At 40.7% G+C, this 18,953-nt stretch overlaps 1 protein-coding gene across 1 annotated transcript in view; it reads left to right on the top strand.

Moving 5' to 3' along the window:
- The window catches only part of RERE (arginine-glutamic acid dipeptide repeats), a 257,951-nt gene that overhangs the window by 32,329 nt on the left and 206,669 nt on the right, over nucleotides 1–18,953 (top strand). The window contains exon 3 of the mRNA XM_065873056.1: nucleotides 9,126–9,251. Within this exon, the coding sequence (XP_065729128.1) occupies nucleotides 9,126–9,251 (126 nt within the window). The remainder of the gene's footprint in view (nucleotides 1–9,125; nucleotides 9,252–18,953) is intronic.

Below are 18,953 nucleotides of genomic sequence, written 5' to 3'. Positions count from 1 at the left end.
ATTGCTTCTCTATCATATTGACTTGGTAACCAGTTCACCTCTGAGTGCTGACTGCCTGGTGACTGCAGCACTCAAATAAGGCAGTAATCAGCTTTATAACACTAAGTGTAAACAAATGTTTCTGAAGTTTTTATTCATTTAGTAGCTGTTCTGACAACAATTTCAGAGATTCCCTTGAGCTCCTATACTGGCTCATTTTTTCTCAGCCATTGTGAAGAACCTGATGTAAAATAGACTTTGGATTTAATGATGAATTGGGGGAACAAAGAGAATATAAATGGGCCAGAGATGATTATTTTCTGTGGCAATTGTAATTTACGTAGGTATTTTAAGCAAATATGGAGTGTATCTTGAACCTTTTCTGGGTGTCTCCCGTGGTGGAGGTCGGGGAAGGAAGTTTGGCTTGGGAATGATATAGCTACAGTACTTTCTCATTAAAAAGTACTTAGGTACTTTTACTTTCACAGGTACCTAAGTGCCAATATTGCCCAGTATGAAATCTCTTGTTTTTAGACTACTGGTTCTCACACTTGGGGCTTTGGATCCCCTGATACCCGTAGAGATTTTGCAGAGGTCTGTAAATAAGCATTCTCAGTCTCAAATAAATTAAATAAATATACTTCACACGTGTTTGTACAACTGCTTTTCAAATGTATTAATATGCTGCTGTGATTTTAAAAATTAACTTATTTAATGAAAGTACAGAGTTAAGAATCACTTTATTATGTATTTTCCTCAAGCAGTTGTTATGTGAAGTGCTATCGGAGTAGTGTCATTTGGGGAGTCTTTTGAAACATTTAGATGTTAAGAAAGGATCCTGTACAGTAAGTCGCCTACATACGAACGAGTTCCGTTCAGAGAGTGCGTTCCTAAGTCCAACAAAGTTAGCCTAGGTATACCCAACTAACACAATTGGCGATATACCACTGCTTTTACGCTTGCTTGCAGACATCCTGGGCTTGAAATAATGATACTGTACTACTGTATACTGTACTGTACAGTAAAGTACTCAAAAGCACAACCACTTGTAGAGGATGCACGCACATGACAATGTACGCCAGACACATGCACTAACTTACGTGATTGCACATGTGAACGCACGTTTGCATCTTTGAAAGGTCGCAACTTGAAGGTTCGTACGTAGGGGACTTACTGTACTTGAAGGTTGTGAACCACTGTGTACATTCTTAGGTCTGGAGAAATCCTAATTCTTCAGCTTTGTAGAGATATGTGTCAGTATCTGTGAAAGCCAGCCATTATTTCCAAAACGCTTTGTAACTTTTGATAATACTTGTGCTCTGACATACATTGTATGTGACATTTCAGCCTAAAGAAAAGTAGTGTAGTCTGAACTCTGCCTCTCCTTTTTTTTTTTTTTTTTTTTTGTGGTACGCGGGCCTGTCACTGTTGTGGCCTCTCCCGCTGCGGAGCACAGGCTCCGGATGCGCAGGCTCAGCGGCCATGGCCCACAGGCCCAGCCGCTCCGCGGCATGTGGGATCTTCCCGGACCGGGGCATGAACCCGTGTGCCCTGCATCGGCAGGCGGACTCTCAACCGCTGCGCCACCAGTGAAGCCCTCCTTAGTTTTTTTTTTTTTTTTTTTAATGCATTTTAAATGACTCCAAATGTCCAGTTAGTATATGCGATTGAGTTAGTTAAAAAGTTGCATGCCATTTATTTTTCTTTGTTCAAAAATTATCACGTAAGTAATAACATGCTTTTTGCTACTTTAAAAGAAAGTAAAATGGGCCATTTACTGCTAAGATTTCTTTATTCTTGGTAGGCTGCTTTTACCTTCTAGTTTTACAAGGTGGCCTTGCGGTTTAATCTTGTAAATCACATGCTTTCTGCTCAGATTTTATGTCAACATGAGGTTTTACCATTTTTTAGAGGTCTTTGCTATTTATTATATGTTGCCTTCCAAAGACTGTGTTTTACAGACGCTGCACTGACATCTGCAAATCTGGGCGGTGGCCTTGTTTCCGGAAGAGTTTTCTTTTGCTAGTGGTGCTGCTACTGCTCTTTCCCTGCTCGTTGTCTTTGTGTGTGATCTTTACCAGATGTAATACCACCACACCATGGAAAAGACAGCCGTGAAATAAAACGGCAGAGATTTTCCTTCTACCTATTAGAGTCTGAGCCCCTTTTGTACAATGTTTCCACGTCAGCAGGTGCCTTCGTGTTTGAATGGTGTCTCTTATGAAATGCTGATTACAATGTGATAGTTGCTGTTCAGGGCAGAGGTTCCTGCTGAGCTACAGTAATTGCTCAGGGTATTAACAGCAATAAAAGCAGAAACTTCTGTCATCAGGATTGGTCTAGTACAGCACATTAAAGCTGTCTGCAGAAACAGCGTGGGAAGTGGGGTGCTATAGGTTTAGATACCTTTTTCTAAGTCACTTACTGCTATGAGAGATGTTTTTGTTTGAGTTCTGTATTCAGCACGTATTCACAGTTTCTGTGTAAGAATAACAGGGATGTTGAAGACATATTTGCTCCTGGAAGGGATGTGTTTGTTGTCTGGATAGCCACTTCCTTTCCTTGTTTCTCAGTACTACTTCCAAAAAGATAACCTAATAGATAAGAATAATCATAGACGTCTTTTCCTTCTGCTTAACCTATAAGGGGAAAAGATGAACAGAAGGAAATGTTCTTTGTTTCTTTGCAAGATTTCAAGAAGAAGAAATTGGAGTTGGTTTTGCCCACAGCAGATACCATGCATGGCAAGTGGAACAGTGGAAAACAAAAACCCAGTAGCTTTGACACGTTGTTGATTAGTTATGTATTTTATCTTTTTATGGTTTGAGGTTTAACTGAGAGATGTATTTCTTTGTTTATACCATAAATTAGAATCAGTCCTTTTAGCATGGTGAGTTTTGAGAACAAGATGTGTTTTGGGACTGTCAGAGGCACTGGGTGAACAGGAAGGGCAGGAAGGGGAGAAGGGCAGGAAGCTGGGAGAAGCAGAGGATTTCGGAGCAGCTGTGCATAGAGAGAGAGAGAGAGAGAGAGAGAGAGAGAGAGAGAGAGAGCGCGAGAGCACGAGTGCTCTCCCTGAGTCCTGCTGTATTGGTGCTTCTTCCCGTTGGATTCTTAGATTATCCTATTGTCTCTCCTGAGTAGAGGGCTCTTGGGCCAGCTTGAGCAGATCTCTAGTAAGCATGCATAACTGAAAGAGCCTGCTATCACATCTGCATATGCTGTGCTCCCATAGCTTTTCTAGGTCACTGTGTTTGCTTTGAGGGTTTTGTTCCCGAATGAGTCACTGTCACCACGGAGCAGTATAACCCAGAGTGCAGTTAGGAGCGTTTTGGGTTATCACCAGTGCCTTCGACAGGCATTTGTCGAAAGCCTACTTTGTGTTCTTTGTTGAGCGCAGCACCATAAGGGGGACTGAAGAATCTAAGATATAGTTCCTTCCCTCAGTGATCTTAGCTTGTGATTGGACAGACAGTGGCTGTGGTGTTACTGGATGTCAGCCCTCTTTGGGGAACCCTGAACAGGACTGATGTGGAGGAAGCCATTCACGTAATGTCCTAAGAACAGGATTCCTAACTTATACTAAAAAACAGTAAGATTCCATTTTTATAGAAGTCCAGGCCTTAGCATAATAGAATTAATTTGCTATCTAGAAATAATCATGGATTCTGAGAATGCTTAACAAGGAGATTATTGAGATTAGTGGTTTCCATTCAGCATAACACCAAGGATCCTTGTTCCTTGTCTGGCTCTAATAGTGCTGCTTCGTACCTAATTCTTCATTCACAGTTAAGTAGTTGAAGCCATTCCTCTAATACTCTGCATGGGAATTCTGTGTGGATTCCTAATGAGTTTCTGTCGTTTGTTAAATAGAAAAAATATGATGTTTGTTTCCTTGAGTTATATAATTATCAGTTCTTTAGCTGTTACATGAGATGAATTTTCAGGTCGGATAGGTAATTATTACAAATACTATTTTGAGCAGATACCATTGATTCATTTTTGCTCCTATTTGGCCTAGTAAAATGTAATTGGCTTTAAAATTAAACCTGACATTCCTTAGAGTTGGGGATACGTCTTTTGTGATGTTAGGCTATTTCCAGTTGGCTTTTTAGGGCTCAGTGTGTTGTCACTGCCCTGCACGGGTGCATGTGCTCTTGTGTCGTTTCTGTCCCTAACAGCATACATTCTCAGTGCTGACTTTGAACATGGAGTAGTGGAGGGCGCCTGCCACTTGTTACCTTGGGGAAGGCACATCTCCATTGCTGCTGTGAGTGGGGGGCCGAGCTCGTTAAGGTGCAGCACCATGTACACCTCTTCGTTTCACAGTCAAATGTGAGCAGCTGGGGGAGGAACATTTGGAGTTTGCTTCCAGTTCCTGGTCTGTACCTGTAACCCTACGCAAAGGCTGGTCACCCCAGTGCAGCAATCAGGGTCTTCAGCTTAGGTTCCACTTACCGTTGAAATTGCCTTCTCTCCACCAAATTGAGTTTCTCAGAAGTGTATTAAAAGCAAGAAGCTGCTTTTCCTTCTTTAAAATGAAAACTTACTGAGAATAAGTAATCATATCTTCTCGTTTTTTTTGTTAGAGGCCTTTACATAGATAATGCTGGGAGATAAGGGAGGTTTCGTTAACATGCACTCTTGTGTACATACGTGTGTACACACAATGAGTTAATTATCATTTATGTATTATACACCACAGTTATTTAATCCCACCTTGGTTGATGTGACCACTCAGCACAGAATGTGTGGTGTATGGGCATTCAGGAAATGGGCATCATTTTAATATTAGGTCAGCCTTGTATTGAAAACTTTTTGGGGTGGGGGACAGGAAATCTGCATTAATTTGAACATGGCTAATTCAGAATTTTAGATGTGATTCTGGGACTGAGTTGGGGGATGGTAGAGTGCATGGGTTGGGAGCTGGACTTTGACATCAGCTGGTCTGTTTCATCAGTTGCTATCTTCCATGACCTTGGGCAAGACACTAACCTTGCTGTACTTACCTATGAAGTTGGGATATAAAGCACCTACCTTGCAGATGGGTTGATTTTAGATTAAAAGATCAAGCCTACAAAGTGGATAGTGCAGTGCCTGGGCCATGGGATGATCGTGACATTGACATTGAGTTGGTGCTCTAGGTTTAAGCTTTGTAAGGGCAGATACCACCACGTCTGTTTTACTCATTGATGTATATATACATTGCCCATATAAGATCCATACTAAATATTTACTGAATATTGAATGAAGTTACATTTCAGTGGAAAAAAATTGACTGGATAAAGTTTTCAAAAATCTTTAGTAGTTGTTTGATACAGTCCATGCATTAACTACAAATTAACCTTCCATTTATTAAACAGGCCAAAGAGATCTGCTTCGTTACCTTTAGTTAGCCTGCAATGTGTAGTATTTTATATATTTAAATAATAAAATTCTAAAAATATGTTAAACCTCAGTTTTAATTTTCTTCAGGAAGTTTATGTGAGTGTAGCCAAAGTCATAACATTTTTTAGGCATTCTGTTTCGAATTTTCTATGTCACTGACTTCTAGCAAAGATAAACGAGGACTTAGTCTATATGTAAACATCCCAGAGAAGGCCAGCAGATATGAAAAATGCCATAGGATGTGATGACTTGTTTCCGTGTGAAACAGTAGCTGTTTTCTCTTTTGGTTTTTTATAGTCCCTCAAGTTAGGCCTGCAGAATTGAGTCTATTTGTAGTTTCTTTTTCTCTTTACCCTCTTTGTTCATTCCCTGTAAAAAGGTCAGTACCACTTGGTTACAGCTTTGTGACTTGAGTGTAGTGTTGGATAATGAAGTGAAGACTTTGAAGTTTGTTATCAAGTGTTCTCAGTTTATGGAGTGAGGAGTTACATCTTAGTGGAAAGTACAGCAGAGACAGTTCTTTAGAAAGAGTTGTTCCTTTGTTAGTTTAATTGTTCTCACCTGTCAGGAGTGGGTGCATCGGTGGGACAGTGCTCTTATACAGTGATTTCTAGGTCAAGAAAAAGTTGGAAAAAAGAAGGAAATTTTGCCATTTGCAACAACATGAATGGACTTGGAGGGTACTTTGCTAAGTGAAGTAAGTCAGACAGAGAAAGACAAGCACTGTATGATATCACTTTAGTGTGGAATCTAAAAAATACAACAAGCTAGTGACTATAATTTAAAAAAAAACAGACTTACAGATATAGAGAACAAATTAGCGTATCAGTGCGGAGAGGGAAGAGGGGAGGGGCAAGATAGGGGTAGGGGATAAAGAGGTACAAACGATTATGTGTAAAATAAGGTACAAGGATATATTGTACAACGGGGAATATACCGAATATTCTATAATAACTGGAAATGGACTATAATCTTTAAAAACTGTGAATCACTATATTGTATACCCGTATCTTATATAATATTGTACGTTGTATATACTTCAATTAAAAAAATAAAAGTAAAAAAGGGAAAAGGTTTGAATTACTGATTTGGTGCTAGAGTATTCCTCTAAAGGCCACACCTTCCCCTACCCCCACCTTCTTTGTTTAAAATAAAGGTCATGGTTGCTTAGTTGCTATCGATAAGCATTGTGATAAACTATAATGGGGTATTGAGCTTCCTCCATGCTGTGTTTGGAGTAACCCACCAATAATACATATATGTGCAAGGATTAAATGTCCTTTTCATGTTGGAATTTGAAGTTTATAACTTTGAGAGTGGGATGCTATCGCTTAGCCCTGAGTTTGATGGGCATAGTCAGATGCTACGTTGTTGGGTATCTGCTGTGCCTGACCCCTACCTCCACCCCAGTTATAGGACAATCATGTTGAAAGTTATTCTGAATCACCACGGCCTCTTCGCATGATACGAGTGTCAATTAAGTGGAAGGAAGTGGTGACACAAGTGAAAATCAAAGCGAGGCTTTGGGAATAAGTAATCTCAGAACATCTCATTGGTTCCATTTACTTAGCTTCTCAGTGGTCTGTTTTCACTCATGGCTGACAGTCATCGTAGGCCACGTGGTATTTAAAGTTTTAATGGTTCACGATTACTGTGAAGTTGGGTAGTTCATTTTCTCCTAATGTATTTGGATTTTAGGACTCGAAGAAATCACTTAAAAAGTTTAATTATATTTACTTCATAAACGATCTAAAAATGTTATTTTAATGGTAAACCTGTTCTCTATATGTAAAATTTTTTCAGTGCAGAAAACTCTAGGTATTCTGATGTTTTAAAAAAGGAACTTAAGAACGTTTGAGACGATCTGATATTTGCAGAGCGCTGCTGTGCAAGAATACTGGTAAAATCTTGTCATTCCAACTCTTATTTCTTAGAACTGGAAATTTGTAATTTGTGTATATGTGGTTGTTTGTGTTAAGGACCAACTCAAAATTATAGAAGAAAAAATCCATTAGAAGAAACGAAAGAAAATTAGGGCAACTGAGATCCTGTCAGCGTTTTCTGATTCATAAGTAAGAATAATGAAATGCTTTGAAATGATGCCTTTTTTCATGTTTAAAATGTTTTAATAATTACTTGAACTTTTGCACATTAAGTAATGCCAACATGCTTAGAAATGCTTCGCCAAGTGTCTTTCTGTTTGAAACCCTTGATTTGAATGAATAAGGATTTGAGTGGTCTGATTAACTCCTAGTGCAAGAGATTAACCACAGGTTCATTTTTATTTGATGCTTATATTAAAAGATCTTGAGTATACTGTACATTCTAGTGCACAGTTGAATCTTTGATTAGAAATTCGCAGTGCTGGTATGGGGAGGTGGGAGGTGTGTGGTGGAGAAGGCGATGGCTGCTAACGCTTGCTGTCCGTGCAGGTCATGTATATTTACTGTCCGTGGGGGCAGTGGGAGTCAGAGACTGGCCGCACAGGAAGCATATATGGTGTGGGAGCCCGGGATGCTCTAGAGGGTCGTCTGTAGAGAAAGAAAAGAACAGAAAAGAAAAGCATGATGATAAAGACATGCCCAAGATTAGCTCTTTTTCTTGGGATTTATCTATTTTGTTTGTTTTCAGAGAGACATGAAAAGAAAATAAGTAGTTGATGGAGCATATTAAAATCTTGGACCACAGGAAGCTGTTAGAGAGTGACTCTTAGCTTTTTGAAATGAATTCTATGTATCAGGACTCCCTAAAAATGATTTAATATGAAAAGTTTGCTTACCTGTAATTTAAAAACCATCTTAAGAACAGAAATTCACATAAGTATTTGGATTTTATGGGGTTTTTAGTTCATTAAAAACAACATGAAATTGGATTGGTTAGGTTTTGGGAAAATGTTACGTACTCCCTAGAGTTTTTGAAAAGGGACATACTCAGACTGTCATCTGAACTATCTTTTTTTGGTACTTATCAGGACTGTGCTGGCTTTCAGAAGTTGCTCTTTAATATTTTGCTGGTTTTAAATGTTTTAAAAGTTTCTTTAAAAAAAAAAAAAAGACATATGGTACATACCAAACTGGTTTTGCCCCTAAAAGAAATAATATCTTTCTTGAACTTTATGCTCCAGTCTTGTTCATTACATTTACCTTGTGAGTAAATTAAAGCTTGTTTGAATGGTGTCTTCTTTTTCCACTGGTGTTAAGCCTTTGTATGTTACCTTATCTTTAGCTTTACAAAATTAAACTAGGACTTTGAGAAAATGGTAGGATCTTTCTTTGAAGCCCCTGCCCCCAGTACCTTGAGCATTTCCTTCTGAAGTACCTGTCCTATGCCTCTGGCATCTCTCCTTAGAAACTCTTCTGAAAGCTCAGTTTGTCCACTGGTGGTTTATTTTATAGTCATGTTTATCTGACACCATTGCATTTTTGTTTTTGTTATAAGCAAAGCATGCCACTGTCACGGTGCTTTGACACTGTGTCACATCTTAACTTGGTTATTTTGAGGGGCACACACCATACCGCTTTATGACAGGCCCATACTGAGAGTGTGGAGCCAGAGGGTCGTATGTTCACGCTGGAGAAAGGAAGCAGCTCTGACTGATGTGTGGAGTTTAACTTTAGTGGCAGAACAGGCTCGCTGAGACTTCAGAGGCCACCTGCTAAAGGATTTGTTCAGCTGCCTGCTTGTGTGCTGAGTGCCCCTAGTAACCAGGGTATGAGAGGACATTGGGCCTGTTAACTTAAAACTTTTTTCTCTTTTAGGTCCACAACTCCCAGGCCTGTTGCAGATCTCCACCTCCTGCTTTGTGCGACCCCCCAGCATGCTCTCTGCCGGTGGCAGCACAGCCGCCACAGCATCTTTCTGAAGCCGGGAGAGGGCCTGTAGGGGTAAGGAGAATCCCGTTTTTAAAAGCTCTCAATATTTTATATCCCACAGGGTATAAAATAGGAATATCACCTCCCTCCCCAGAGCCCCTTTAAAAGTGTGCTGTATCGTATGTGTTCTTAAAGGAGTAACAAGTACACGCACAGAGGAAGCAAAATACGGGACTTGCCTTACCCCTCTAGGACAGTTCCAGAAGTCGGGGGGCTTGGTGGTGGAGGGGTGTTGGCACCAGCAGAGAGCATGCTGGGCCGCTGCAAGGAGCAGGAGCTGGCAATCAGCAGCGAGTATGGACGTTGGCGACTGAAATAGGGGAAAAGGGGGTAAGTCTGAGTCCGCGTACGGACTGCACCTTTCCCCAGGATCACCGGGGCTTGTGGCCCATGAGTCTAAACTGTTCGGGCTGCTGCCCTCTCCGGTGACCTTCGGTAGAGTATTGCTCAGAGGTAGCTGGGCTTTTCTGCAGGGCCGGATACAGAATAAACGTTTGAAAGGCTTGGGCTGGGGAGTAGATGGAGTGCTCTCAGCTGTACCCCGGCAAATCCTCTGTTACCTGGTGATGATGTGGGGCGTTACGTGAGGTGAAGCAGGATGCAGTGTCTTCAGCTCTTTGTCCCCTGGAGCACAGGGCCTGGTGTTAGTGATCCATGAGGGTTACTTTTGTGCCGTGTGCCTCACCTTTTCTGGAAGCTCGGTGTACACACCTGTCTTCATTTTCCTTCCTTCATGAGGATTTAATGCTCAAGTTCTCTGAAGGACAGGTGTTTATTGTTCTGATTGACCGCTGCTAGTCACTAAAGAAGGTTAAGACTGTCTTTCCCTTGTTTTACCTAATCTGACCCTGGGGCTCAAACTCATGCTTGATTAGGAAATAACACAAGAGAATAGCCCTCGTACATGCATGCACAGATCCAGATACTGGCAATATGCAACGACTTGTTCACTTGCCGTGTAGCATATTAGTATCTTGAGACTAGGAAAAGAGAGCGCTCCCGATGGCCTGTAGCAGCGCTTGGGAAAGTTTTGGGAAGGTAGCTAGGTACTGAGGAGCCGGGTGTGTTTTTGGTACACCAGTAACACGTGGGCAGGCAGAGTGGAGGAGCTCGCCAGGTGTACGTGTCAGCCTGTCCTTATAAGCAACGTAGGCAGTGAGCCTGGTGAAGCTGGGAGTTGTGAGAAGATGCCGCAGGACGTCAAAGAAGAGCACAGGTTAGTGGGTCCTGGGAGGCAGAGGTGGGGATCCCAATGGGGCCGGATCATTGAGGGTCTGAAAGGTTAGACAAGGTGACATTTTATGTTCTAGGCCGAAGAGAGCCTTTGCAGGCTTTTGTATTGCGGGCAGGCCGATCTGCAGATCACTGCTTAAGAAGATTCATTGGGTAGAGTGTGGAGTGGGGAAAGACTGTAAAAGTTCCAATTAGGTGGCTAGGACTGTCATCCATGCATAAAATGAAGAGGACCAAGACAACGGAGATGGGACATTAATAATTGTAATAAAATCAGGAATAATTGTCACAACATTTTCATGTTTAGATAGTTGCCACTGTAATTTATCAAGAATTAGACCAGAGAAAAAGGTTCACATTATGGAAGCCTTGGAAGTCTTGATATAATAGCCATTCACAATGGAAGATAAAACCCAACGTAGTGGATAAAAATCTAATTTTAATCCCTGGAGAGATACAGCTTAAGGGACAAATTAGCAGAGTCCCAACTTGACTGCATACTTCAAAAGCTTCAGCCTTTACCAGTTACCATCGTGTGTGTGTGTGTGTGTGTGTGTGTGTGTGTGTGTGTGTGTGTGTGTGTGTGAGAGAGAGAGAGAGAGAGAGAGAGAGAGAGAAATGGTTATCTTTCAGGCCAATATTATCTTTATTCTCTAATCAGTGTCAGTGTCATTGTTATTGTTTCATTTACTGCAATACCCACTAACCAGGATTTGCTGAATGGTTTTAAAGTTTTGCCCATAATTGATATGTAGTAAACTTTTTATATTAGCATTAGTGATGACGAGTATTTATTTTTTTAGCGGTAAAAATATTGTGTCCACTAGGGATTTAAATAAGTTCATGGTGGGTGGTATTCTCAGATACCGTCATATGTAGGTTGGAGAAGATTCTGTAGTATGATGATAAATCTTCTTTCAGTCAGGATGATGCTGCATAAAGCTCACGTATTGATTGTTCTTTAACAACGCTTCGTGCTGCCAAAGTCATTTGAGCTGGATCTGAATTGGATCCAGTTGGCCAAGCTCCCCTCCATGTGTGGAGTTCTCATAAATCCTGCAGGCACACACATCTAATACAGTGTAATGAGAGAGCTACTGGGAGAAAAAATTGATTACAGGGTTGCAGACAATATCATTAACGTTTCCTGCCGTGATACACCAGATGTCTTCCCTAATAGACTGTTTTTGTTAATTTAGTTTTTATAGGATAGCATTGATTGCATCATAATTTAACTTCCTTTGCATATTCAGATATAGGTGATCTCTGTATACAAATGATGGCATCAACTCATAAGATTTAATTTTATTAATTTTTTATCTGTTCATTTAAAAAGTATTTGTGCTAGAAGGGCAACATTTTTACTTGTTCCCGAGAATCTGTTAGCTTCGATGTCTTCTAGCAAGAATTACTGATTTACTGGTAGTTGGTGGGAGGGAGGTGAGAAGGCAAAGAAAACATTGCCCAGATCCTCCCCAGACAGGACAGAGATCATCCCGCACCCCCAGCTGTTCCCAGTATCAGGGGGTTTAATTGGCGTGACAGAGGCTCTGTCCAAAGCAGAGAAGGTGCAGCCATTTAAAGGGGATTTAAAATGCACATTCATTTCCACTGTCATGAATGTGGCTCTGCGGGCTGGAATGCTCGTTGGGTGCACCCATCCTCTCCTCACTAAAAAATCAGTACTCCTCACTTTGGTATTTAGTTCTTTAGCATTTTTATTTTTCAGTCGTATCTTTTTGTGTGTTTAAGACCTCCGTGGAGTGGCTAACATATATAAATAAGACAACATTGCAGTAGTGGGTCGAGCTATTTTATTTAAGTTATTTAAAAAAATGTTCATAGCTGCTTTATTCACAATAGAAAAATACTGGAAAGAGTCCAGATGTTCTTTGGTGAGTGATTGAACCAAGTCATTATTTTTTTAACGACTGGTTTTGTTTTGGGGGCATTATCCTTTAGAGAACAATTTTTTCTCTTGATGAGTTCCTGTGTAACATGGGGTGCGTCCATCAGCCTTCCTAAGCCTTGGTCTTCTCACCTCTAAGATGGGCGCACCGCGGCTGTTTACCTCAAGGGTTGTTACAGAGGTGCTGAGGTAGTCCATGAGGCTGCTTAGCGTCGCGCAGGCGGGTAATAAGCATTACCTCTTCCCACAGTGGGTTTTGTTGTACAGACTCAGGGCTAAATAATTTACTAGTTTTCTGGACATTCTTAATCTGAAGCCCATAGGCCCCTAGGTGGTCTCCTTGAGTTTAAGAGCGTCTGTGAACTTTCTGGAATCGCTTGCAAAGTCTTATACGTACGTGCATTTCCCTGGAGAGAATATATACTTTTCAACCATGGAGGATAATCAGTAGATTCCTAAAATGTTGAAAAAAATTTAAAAATTAAGTTTAAAAACTGCTATTCTCTAAAGCCTCTTGAGGTGGGTCACTCAAAACCTCAAATCGGGAAAGTAACCGTTAAAATTATATAAATATTTTAAAAATTTCTTTAATTGAGGCTCTCTTCCAAGTAAAGGCTATAATTAAAACCCTGAAAAAACAAACACACACCCCTGAAATCAGCTAGCTGTTACGGAAGTCAGCTGACGTGGAACATTTGCTTTGTGCCCAGGCACACTGCTACTCTTTTCACGTAGCTTAACCCGTTTGATCTCCACAGCAATCTGTGATATTTATTTCATTTTGTACGTGAGAAAACTTGAGGTTTGCGCTCATATAAAATCTTGCCTTTGTATAAAAATCTGGCAGGACTGAGGTTTAACTCAGGAACTCACCTGGCCATGGGTAATCTCGGTTGTGCCCCTGGCTGACTTTGTACTGCATGGGTGACCCCTGCCTCGATGCCCCTTTGCCTTCACTTTATTAGTGAGTTTCTCAGCTGACGTGCTTGCTGCTCATTCACTTTGGAGAGTAGAAGGCTTCTGCCACTGAGAGTTTTACAGGCTGGCCTTTCCCCTGAATAGATGGACGGTGGTGTTAACAGCATGGTGTGGGAACCCTGTTTAGTATTGGTGAGTTTTCTTTTCCTGTTAGCACTTGTGGTGGTCCTATCTTACTGTCCTTTTGTTAAAAAAAAATGCCTGACCGGCAGACCCCAACGATGAGCTCCCTTCTCACTTAACAGCATCTGTGTACATTTGAAAAATGACCCTTGCAGTCTGCGTGTGTGTTAGTCTGCATTTGTTTCAGATAAAACTTTGTGCGTGTGAGAAATTGGGCTTTGCATGTCCCTTGGAATAAATCCAGTACCCTGATCTAGACAGACCTACTTCACGAACACAGAGCAGGAAGCCGGGGTCCAGTGGCTCACCCCAAACCCCTGCTTCATGCGGCACTGCTTAGGCCCAAGTCTCTTGGGTCTCTGGTTGGTGTTCTTCCCATTGCTCCTTGCTACCGTCCTTGACCATTGGGTGTTCTTAGAGCCAGCCCATGTGATAACACCATTTATTTCTTCAGAAGCTAAGAATACTTTGCCTAATAATCTAGTTTAGACTTTTTGACTGAGTCTCAAGCCACTGTTAAAACAGTATTATCTTTTGCTTACGTAAGGCATTTATCATTTTAAAGTATCATTTCTAACACTGGTACTTCTCATACTTGGGACTTTTGGTACCATTTAATAATTAAAAGTGAACATTTATTATAAAATGCTGTCTTAAAAGTAAAGTTAATTATATTTCTTACCTGCTTGGTGCTTATAAAGAACTGTCATCTTGTTGCTTCTTTAGCTGTACAGGAGGTTTTAAGGATATCCTGCTTTTTTCAGAGTTTACTGTAGCTTCCCCAACTGCCACTAAGTATGCCAAAAATAACCATTGTCTTTTATATTTGATTGTAGTGAAAGGTTTAGTTAAAACCACTGATTTTCAGAAAAATTGCCAAGACAGGTGCTATATATTAATTTAGAGATTAATCCATCTACCCTAAATGAAAGATAATTTATAGCTGTTGAATTTTTTTTTTTTTTTTGCGGTACGCGGGCCTCTCGCTGTTGTGGCCTCTCCCGTTGCGGAGCACAGGCTCCGGACGCGCAGGCTCAGCGGCCATGGCTCACGGGCCTAACTGCTCCGCGGCACGTGGGATCCTCCCGGACAGGGACACGAACCCATGTCCCCTGCGTCGGCAGGCGGACTCTCAACCACTGCGCTACCAGGGAAGCCCTAGCTGTTGAATTTTAATGTAGCAAGTTTAAAAAATTCTTAAAACACCCAATTGACCAGTATTAGTATTAGCAAGCGTATAACCTGCTTCCGGGTGAATTCCTTTCCTTTGGAGAAGTTGTTTTCACAGTCTGCTCTCCCTTAGAAGCTGGACGTCAGCTAATTTGTTCTTAAGGCTATCTTCCATTATATTCCTCTGCTCTTTTTTCTTACAGAAGGGACATCATGATAGCCGCATTTTTCAGAACACAGATTTGAAGAACCTTATGATTTTAAAAAACTGCCTGCTGTTTTAAGCAGTCTTTTTGTTGCCATAGATCTGTATGAAACATAGTGATCACGTTTAGGTTTTATTGAGCTTTCCCTTCTTTCAGGGATAATGCATCACCCTTCATTACCTAAAGGCACTGTTAGGCCCTTCAACTTTGCCTTTTTAGGGCTGTTTCATACTGTTTGAAAAATACCTAAGCAAATATATGGGGTTCCCAGGCTTTACAAGTTCTCCAGAATCAGTTTTATTAATATAAATTGCCAAAGAAATTTCAGCACATGGAGGTGTAGAGCTTGCAGTTTTGTTTAGCTTAAACTTTGTGTGTTACGCCTCCTTTTAGGACCTCATAGTATTTTTAGTGACAATATCTCTTACAACTATCAAGGCCTTCAGTTTTTCTAAGGGCCTGGGGTCAAGGTTAAGTAATATACCTAAGGTTAATTGATCCTTTCCAGAGTCTAGACATTGTTACGCCTAATGCCTGGAAGTTGGCATTTTCTGGTTTTATCTTTGATCTCCTGTTGTACAGTTAGATCGAATGTCAGGTACTTGTCATTTTTTTCCTTTCTTTTCTTTGTAAATAGACTTTATTTTTTAGAGCAGTTTTAGGATCACAGCAAAAATTGAGTGGAAGGCACAGAGATTTCCCATATACCTCCTACCCTATACATGAGTGGCCTCTCCCATTAGCAAAACCAGAGTGATACATATATTACAGTTGATGAATCCACAGGTCATTATCACATCCTTATCATCCAAAGTGCATAGTTTACATTAGGGTTCACTTTCAGTGTGTTGTACATTCTTTGGGTTTGGACAAGTTTCTAATGCCATGTATCCACCATTAGAGCTCCATACCGAGTAGTTTCACTGCCCTAAACATCCTCTGTGCTTTGCCTATTCATCCCTCCTTTCCTTCTGACCCCTGGCAACCACTGATCTCTTTGCTCTCTCCATAGTTTTGACTTTTGCAGAATGTCATATAGTTTGAATCATACAATATGTAACCTTCTCAGATTGGCTTCTCTCACTTAGTAGTATGCACTTAAGATTCCTCCGTGTCTTTTCATGGTGTAACAGTTGAATAGTATTTCACGCTGAATAATATTCCACAGTTTGTTTATCCTTTCGCCCACTGAAAGCTACCTTTGTTCCTCCAGGGTTTAGCAATTATGAATAAAGCTGCTGTAACGTCCATTATAGCAGGTTATTGCGTGGATGTAAGTTTTTAACTCCTTCGGGAGCCTCGTTGCAGGATTTTCCGGTAAGAGTGTGTTTAATTTTCTAAGAAACAACCGAAGTGTTTCCCAAAGTTAGCCGTAGCAGTCTGCGTTCCCAGCAGCAGTGAATGAAAAGTTCCTGTTGCTCCACATCCTCACCAACATTTGGTGTTGTCGGTGTTCTGGATTTTGGCTGTCCTGTTAGGCCTGTTAGTGGTGTTTCACTGTTGTCTGAATTTGCATTTTCCTGATGACATACGATGTGGAGTATCTTTTGTTAGGGGCTCTGGCCCATTTTCAAATCAGGCTGTTTATTTTTTTAACGTTGAGCGTTAAGAGCTCTTTGTGTATTTTGCATGACAGTTCTTTATCAGACGTGTCTTTTGCAAATATTTTCTCCTAGTCTGTGGTTTGTCCTTTGCTTTTCTTGACAGTGTCTTTTACAGAGCAGAGGTTTTTCATTTTAACGAATCCAGCTTATCAGTTCGTTCCTTTGTGGATTGTGCCTTTAGTATTGAATCTGAAAAGTGATCTCCATACCCAAGGCCATTCAGATTTCATTCTGTGTTATCTTCTTACAGGGTTTTATAGTTTTGCATTTTACATTTAGGTCTGTGATCCATTTTGAGTTGATTTTTGTGTCTAGGTTCTTTTATTTTGTGGGCGGGTGGGGGAGGGCATGTAGGTATCCAGTTGTTCAGCACCATTTGTTGTAAAGATTATCTTTTCTCTATTGCATTGCCTTTCCTCCTTTGTCAGTTGACTCTATTTATGTGAGTCTGTTTCTGGGCTCGCTAATCTATTCCATTGCTCTGAACTGAGTGTAAAATGCAGACATCTTGACTGACTGTTTACTCCTAAATACTTAGGTGTGTATTTTGTAAGAACAAGGACATTCGTTTATATAGCCACTATACAGTTATCAAAATCAGGAGGTCTAACAGCGCCACAATACTAATCGAATCTACAGACATCCACATTTTGTCACAGATCCCAGTAATGCCCTCTGTAGCAATTTGTTTTTCTGGCCTAGTATCCAAACCAGCATCACACATCTGTCTACCATGTCCCTTTGGTCTCCTTTAACCTGGAACAGTTCCTTGGCCTTTCTTTGTCTTTCACGACATTGACGTGTTTTGGAAGAGTGCGGTTCAGTTTTCTGTAGTTTGCTGCTTCCTAGTTATGAGCTGAAGGTTATGCATTCTAGGCAGGGCTGTTACGTTAGTGGTGTTGTGTCCTAGGTGCCTTACATTAGAGGACACGGGATACCAGTTTGTCACATTGTTGGTGACAGCACCTTGGATCACTTGGATAAGTTACTAACTTTCCCTTCGTAATTAATAGGTAATTGGTAGGGGGAAACTTTGAGAACATGTGAATGTCCTGTTTGTCATCAGATTTTCACCCACCAATATTAGCACCTATTTTATTTTTTGCCTGAATCACTGTGGTGATTGTGGAATGCACTTCTTTTTCTTTCTCCCCTCAAACTCTGTCTTTGAGAAATAGATCAGAATTCACCTACCATTAACTCAAAGGTGGGATTTTTGAGTCAAGTGGAAGAAAGAAAGGGGGAGAGGGAGGGAGGGAGGAAGAGAAGGAAGGGAAGGGGGAGGGAGGGAGGGGAGAGGGAGAGAGAGAGAGAGAGAGAGAGAGAGAGAGAGAGAGAGAGAGAGAGAGAGGGAGAGGGAGGCAGGCGGGTGAGGAGGAAGCCCTCAGAACATTTGAGCCCTCAGGGTGTTTTTCATTTTTAGCAACACAAGGACTTAATGAAATTTCATTATTTTTGTAGAAAGAGGAAAAACCTGTAATGGTGTTTTTTTCCATTTTTACGCTCCAGAGGAGAGAAGAGCTGCTTAGAAGTAATAGATCATGGAAGTGGTTTAAAAAAAATACACATTTTTACTGCTGAAATAATGGTGTTGGTTTGATTCATGTTGGCAACATTTACTAGTGATCAAGTTACTTCATCTCGTTGCACCTCAGTTTCCTCACTTTTAAAGCCAGAGTATTACTTCAGTAGTTCTGGAGTGAAGCCCAGGAATCCACAGTTTTTCCAAGCACTCCCCGGGATATCTTATGGGCAGCCAGCTTTAGCACATGGAAGTCTGCCACCAGTGACTGTTATAGTTGCAGATCCGATCCTGTCCTTTGCAGGATGTAGATAGAGTTCTTTTAGTGCAGTTCCAGGACCTCTTATGTTTCTTAAACCTCAGTATTTTATGCCCTTAAAAAATTTGTTTTTGTGGTTCTCCCATTTTAACTTAATTTCCTACCTTCCCCAGCACACAAATTAGGTATAATCTGCATGTTTAAATCCCTAATATAGCGTTCAGAGACAATTTATAGATAAATTCAAACCAAACTACAAAACCAATAAAACTCTAACTACTAGTATTAATTTGATAGAATGGGTGATGATGTTTTGATGAAATGACATAGTCACTTGTGACATAAATTTGTTAGTGATTGCTTATGGCCCAGATTATTGGGGGCCGGGGGCTGGTGTATAATGTGTTTAGATTACTGGGTTCCTTGTGGTGACTCATTTCTTCTCTTGATTTCATTTTTGTTATTATCACTGAGAAACCTCTCTAAGTGTAGCTACCATGTTGTGACTTTGCCCTTACCTGGCACCACCGTGGCATATTGGGTTTATCTTGTTTACATACTAGCTTGTGATAATTATCGTAGTGCTGCTTAGTTTTTGATTGTATGTAAACATTCAGAGTCAAAATCATGTAGCTTGAAACTCTTAATGAAATTATAAAATAGGTAATCCAGAAAATGAGTCTGTTAAAAAATTTAAGATATACATTGAA

This window comes from Phocoena phocoena, chromosome 1, assembly GCF_963924675.1.
Source record: "Phocoena phocoena chromosome 1, mPhoPho1.1, whole genome shotgun sequence".
Lineage (NCBI taxonomy): Eukaryota > Metazoa > Chordata > Mammalia > Artiodactyla > Phocoenidae > Phocoena > Phocoena phocoena.
The sequence above is the reverse complement of the archived record's forward strand: the minus strand, read 5'-3'. Positions and strand labels throughout refer to the sequence as shown.